Source organism: Eutrigla gurnardus (assembly GCF_963514095.1).
Source record: "Eutrigla gurnardus genome assembly, chromosome: 5".
Taxonomy (NCBI): Eukaryota; Metazoa; Chordata; class Actinopteri; order Perciformes; family Triglidae; genus Eutrigla; species Eutrigla gurnardus.
The window spans coordinates 20,681,337-20,687,778 of NC_139919.1; the positions used below are offsets into that span (position 1 = coordinate 20,681,337).

The 6,442-nt window shown below is 42.9% G+C and overlaps 1 protein-coding gene across 2 annotated transcripts in view; it reads left to right on the forward strand.

Annotated features, from left to right (window-relative positions):
- pcdh11 (protocadherin 11) overlaps window positions 1-5,965 on the forward strand; it is a 112,309-nt gene extending 106,344 nt beyond the window's left edge. For both annotated transcript variants that reach the window (XM_084010532.1, XM_084010533.1), the window contains one exon: window positions 5,335-5,965. In XM_084010532.1, the coding sequence (XP_083866658.1) occupies window positions 5,335-5,795 (461 nt within the window). In that variant the 3' untranslated portion in view covers window positions 5,796-5,965. The remainder of the gene's footprint in view (window positions 1-5,334) is intronic.
- Window positions 5,966-6,442: the final 477 nt, after the last annotated feature.

The following is a 6,442-nucleotide window of genomic DNA, read 5'->3' on the forward strand; positions in this document are numbered from 1 at the left end:
TCTATTCACCCTTCTCTGGTCTCGCGTCTGTGTCTCCCTCCTTTTCGGACACAATCCCCGTCAAAGTCACATCAAAATCAAACTTCCTCAAATACTCTAGCAATACATTAAATCCATGTTAGGAGCGGAAAGATGTAATTTACCTTCAGATCACCGTCCGCTCCGTCCAGCTGACGCCGTTGACTGCAGCAATGTGTTGCCACTCGCACTGCGTCTTTTTCTTCGTGATCCCGCTGCTGTGGCCACTAAATTAAATTATTGTCCGGGCCTCACCTCCCCAACAAGTGTCTCTTTCTCCGTTTCTGAAAAGTTACGTTTCTTTGCTTTTTCCTGACCTGTCGCCGTGATTCACCACACGGAAACGATTGCATGCCGGCTCATTAACATAGTAAAATGTGGGCGTGTACAGGGCGGGATTCAGGTACGCACACTTGTAGGTGATCCTGTGATTTATAAAGGAAACATTGCGTACAGCTTGCGTGCGCACAGTTTTATAAATCGCATTTTTTTTTGGCGCACGCAAACTTTGGCTTTTTGCCGTACGTACACTTTTAGTAAGGATCCTACGCACAGTTTTATAAATGAGGGCCCTGGTCTCTGAGCGAGCCTGTGCTCAATTCATCGTAAAAGTAATGCATATGCAGCACTAAGTATTTCTTCTGGTTTTCATTCCTCCAGGAAGCAGAGTCTCAAGCGTCCCAATATCTTGAACAGAATCTTGAACTTCACTCGACACGTATCTTGGATTTGTAATTCTGACTCTCCTTCAAATGTTGATTGCGAGAGCTGTGGTGAAAGTTCTGGCATCTCTCTTTTCGCCGCAACACCAAGGGGTTTTTAATAGCGCTATTATTATTAATGACCATCCATTTGCTTATCCAGATTGTACGTGTGGAGCGGGTATAAGGCCGAGTGAAGTGATAAAGTCTTGGTAATTACAAACCCAATTATTTCTACTGTTTCTATTTGTTCGAAAGAATCTTCTATATTCTCGTATTTCTGCCCTTTGGTCTCACCCTTCCAGACACCGCCGCCATGATCATGCACCGTGTCCTTCCTTCCCCTCTCTCTTGGCTTCATCTCATTCCCCATCACACAACAACACAAAATATGATAATGATCATATTTCTGCACTTTTTATAGCTGCAGTACATGTTGTATTTCAGGGGGCTTCGTTTTACTCTTGATGAAAGATGTGTAAATATCTAATACAGCCGAATAGAAGGCCTCTTTGCATTTTTCTTCTCTTATTTGGCACCATAAAACAGTTTGAATTGACGCTGATGGGCACTGATAATGCTTTGAGTGGTGAAAGGTTTATTTCCCTGGCATAGTTAATTCTGGAAAATGTAGCGTAGATTTGACACATGGAACAAGACAAAATGTAATTTAAATATGTGAGTTTGATGAATGTAAGTTTCAGGCTAAAAGAACGAAAAGATTGCACCAATTAACATCGCAGGAATGAGTCAGAGGCGTCGTCCACCTTCCTGATGGCTGTTTGAGGAATTTAATGTCCTAGATGCATGCAATTATCCTTTTAATTAGCAATAATGAGTTTGTGCATGCTGAAATAATACGTTCAATCGTGATATGTGTGCAGACATTAATGTGAAGCTCATCAAGATGTAACTCGCTCTGTCAGTAAATATCATCAACTGTCATGTTAAATATCTCATGCCATTGTGCTGAAAAGCCGAGCTAATATGCATCCTCGCTGTGTGCGTGTGTCTGCCTGCCTGTCTGTCTGAACTTGTATTTGCATTAGTGGATTTCACGGTCATTAGAGAAAAAGACGAGCGAGGTTGAAAGCATAGCATTATAATAATAAAAAAAGGTAAAATATAATGCCCGCCAAAATGTCAACATACCAAATATCTGGTTGCTAAGGTAGCACTTCAACAACCTCATGGGATTATGCCTTCCACCTGTTTATCATGGCTAAATCAAATTATTACATTACCTTGATGTCGAAATGAAACCAATTATCTTTATATCACCAAATGTGTACAGGAACCTCGCCATTAGAATGCAGCAGCATGGGCCTAGAAATTTGAATTATACTTATTATTCCAGCATTATGTCTCATATTAATATTCAGAGCAGGAATGGCCTTACACACAACAAATATAACCGGAAAAATCCTATATGTTATAGAAGATTGCAGTGGAGATACCGGTGGGCCAAGCACAGCAGTTAATTGTTTTAAATTAGAACATGAATTTGTTGTCTGGGATTGTTCAGTATCAGAGCTGCACTTAAAGGGACATTATCATTGATGAATCACCTGTACGCTAGCTGGTTGGGATATTGCAAAATGTGTTTGAACAGGGGGCTGGATACAAACGGTTGAATATATGGACACTATATTACACATTAAACAATAGATGTACAGCTTTGAGAGATGCTTCTTTAAGTGTGTGTCAGAAGGGGTTTAATTCAGTTTTAAATTGGCCCAGGACTATGGGGAACTGTGGGATATATTTTTCCTGCTTACAACAACAAAAACTAAAGTCTGGATAAAAAAGTAATGTCTCAAAACTTTATTTTGTTAGGGCAAAACATTGTGTGGACCTCTTGTATTTCTCAATATTTGAAATACTCACATTGTGGAATTTGTCTCGTTGGGATTTCCAGCTGTACTTTAAAAAAACCAACGTTCTGGTAATCCTTTGCAGCATTCTCTTACCTCTCTCTTACACATGTCTAATGTTTATACAAGCTGTATTGCTTGACCGCACGGACGGAAGGTCAGCTGAAGGAGGATGCAGTGGTGTTCGATCTGTGTCTGGCCAAAGGATGTATTGATGCTGCAGAACAAGCTTGCTGTAGGCTACTGCTGGTAATGACCTTGTATATGACCATAATATCAACTTTAACAAAAACCTTGGATTGTGGCACAGAGGAGCAGCTAAAAATGTTATGCAGTCAAGTTAGTGTGCAGGACATTTTGAATTAGAACATGAACACAGTTGATGGGAGTGATTGCAGGTGAACCCGTTATCAGATGTTCAGTCAAGTCGAGTTTAGCGCAACCAAACAGGTATCCCACTCCTGTTTCAACCACGTCACCAGCGCAGCTCGTATAGAAGACGAATCATCTCAAATGAGAACGCTGGGTTTGATCCAAGCCACGCTGCCTATCACGCCCAATTGTTTACCATTATCCCCACTTGTCTGCCATTCAAATTTCCTTGAAGGGAACATAGAAAAGAATGTTCTCGGCATCAGGGGATCCGTGGCGTCAGTGATGTGTGATTCCTCCCGAAAGCTCCGCGGGGTACAGTTGTTTCCCCCTGAATACAAAAGACAGTGGCATCACAAGCAGGCTGCAGCATACCTCTAGCTGACGAAAGCAGCCAGAGCTGTCAGCGACATCACTCACGCCGCGCCCCCACCCGCCCAACCCCCACCGCCGCCGCCTATCCAAACTATCCCGTTGGAATAGAAAATAGTACAGGCCAATGTCGTTTTTTTTTTGTTGCAAAGGCTAGATGTGAAATATTGCCTTCAGAATTTGAAGGCACTGAAGGCTGTTGAGCAGCTATGACTTCAAGCCGTGTGAAGTCACGGCGCCACAGACTTCCCCTTTCATTTGTAAAGTACGACGGCTTCACCTCTGGCTGCACTGATTATTTTAAGTTAAGGAAGAGTGAAGAGGTCTGGAATAGAGGCACTTGTGTGTTTTGAGGTCCTTTCATGCGTCCGGCTGCATGCTTGTGGAATTAGACGTTGCTAACATTACCTCATCAAAAATGACTACCCTGAAAAAGGCATTACCAACAGCAGAAATACTTGGAGCGCGATGGAGTCGGGGCACGGCCGAGACTTGGTTCGGCCCTATTGTGCTAGCGCAGAGGATGAGAAAGCAGCATCCATTTTTTCCTTAATGAAGTTAGTGACCCTCTGAAAGGTGACACATTTACCGCCCAGGGGATTTATACACTCCTGCTCCAAGGCTCCAGTTCAGTATGGAGAGGACAGATTTGACTCCACGTGGGCATGCCAGATATATCTTCAGAATTTATACCAGCTGACTCATTTTCAGACACTGCTCTTGTAATTAAAAAATGCTGTGCTATTCAATCTGCATTTCTCACATGGAAATACAAAAAAAAAAGTGCTTTGGCCCCATTACGCATCAATCTCGTTTTTGGAGACCAAACTGGTATCGATAGCATAACCAAATACTTATTTTCATTGATTAGAATGCAATAAAACAATAGGTGGTGAGAAGATTTAGCAGATGCTGGTGGAGTAGAAGACGCAGAGCATGCAAAACATGTGTGTGCATAAAGGAAATAGTCATCCCTGTATACTGGGGTCTTAGACCGCTTAATTATTTATAACATCCTTACTTATGCAAATATACTAAATAATTTCTACATGACAGCTTGAAGCTGAGGCCTAAAGGAGTGACGTGATGTTTGAATGAGGACCCCTCTTTTCTTTCGCATGGCATAGGAAACATAACACTGCAGGCTCCTGGTTGCCTTGGTGCACACTGTTTTACATTCTAATTATCTGGCTTGACAGGCTTTATTGCTGAGGCTCAATGCTGAGACCTCCTCCCAGACTCATTCCACATGTGATGTCAGTGCCAGGATAATGAGATAAGATAGTTTGAGTGCTTAGCCTTGCCCAGTCGCCTCCTCATTCGCATTTTGAGTTTTTGCCTTCCCCTCCACTCGTGCAAACTGAATGCTGGCTCAATTAACCATGTGTTTTAATTGCATGTGAATACGCCAAAGATGCTAAAAGGATATTGGGGTGATGGGATTTGGTCTCCTTTGCTCTCCCTGTTTGGGTTTTCACATTTAACCAGGTTTTATTTTGGAATCTGGTAGATCAGACAGGTTTAAGGTATCCCACATTGACAGTGGTTAAAATAAACAATGCACTGCTAAGGTGTTCATTAAATATTTAACACGGCAAAGCCAATCCGAGACACAGACGGCAAGACATTTTTTCCCCCTCCTAACTCTAATTAAGCTACAGGGAATTCCTTGCATATTGTAGGTAAACAGACAGAGTCATGGGAATACCAGTGGAAATTAAATGCTCTGCTGGTGTTTTTCTCATTACAAGATGAAATGAAACATTTATCACTGACTTTCATTTTGTTAAAAGGCTGACATTTTGTGGGTCAGCCGCTGATAAGACGACAACTTTCTTCTATTTACATTATGATTCATGAGTTCAAGCAGTGCCTTCGCAGCATTGCCGTGAAAAAAATTATTGCATTCCAGCTGCACTCTCTGTATGTTCTGATCTGTTGGAATAATTATGTTTTATTTTTCTCTCTTATTCTCCTTTTCTTTCTTTTTTTTGCAGCTATTGAGGTGAACCTACAGAAAGCCTTGGCTGAGGCCTCTGAGACCTGCACCCAGGAGTGTCTGATACTGGGCCACTCCGACAGCTGCTGGATGCCCCCAGCCCTGGCCCAGTTCCAGGGTCCTGGCAGCAACAGCCCCACCTCCACCCCGATCACCACCGCCATCACCGGTACAATGCCCTCTTTTGGCTTCCAGCAGAGCTGCGCCCGGGGAGCCAAAGTTAACATGGTCAGCATGGGGGTCATGGATGGTCGCCACACCTTGGGCAGGTCCGTGCCCAAAAAAGATGAACTGGACAAAGGGATCAATCGGCCGCAGTTCTACAACACCCTGGATAGACACTGCAGCAAGAAGGAGGACCCCATCAAGGTCATCCCGCTGGCGAGCTTCTCCTCCCACGGGCAGCAGACGCCCACTGGAGGGGGCAGCGGCTCTTTCTTACATGAGCACCAGTTGTAAGAGTAAAAAGACAGGTCTTCATCGCCCTGACATACATGTGACTCGATCCATAGACGGCTTGTTGTCAGTGACGTTATGATCAGTATGTATGCGAACATGTGGAGGTATGCATAATTTGAATAACTTCGACCAGCTCCCCGCTCAGTTTTACTAATGAAGGCATCTGAGAACGGATTGGACCGTGATAATGTCGTTCAGACAAAAATCACACGGTTTCAGTCCGATAGGTAATGTATTTGAAAGGATATGCAAGTTTTGACATAGCAGGCCCATGTATAATAAATAAAGGTAGTCATATACCAAAGTAGTTACATCACAGAAAAAAAAGACGAATATTTGCTTTAAGTTTGGTGATGTTTGCTTTGTGGTAAGAAAGGGCAACGTACGCTTTAAGCCTCATGGTCTTAGCCTAGCAGGCTCTGAATAGAGATAATTTCTTTGTGTAGAAACACTTGCAAATACAGTACTTTGTGTCGAGTGAGTTAAATTGCGCTAACTGTTAATTATGAGCTCTGAGTGGATGGTGTTTCTGTTCAAGTTCTAGTGAAGTATTGCTCTGTATAACATGCGGCACAAACTCCTTTGGTGGTGGAAGATGTTTCTTTTGTCTCGCCTGAATGTGTTTCAGAAGTCTATTTTGGTCAGGG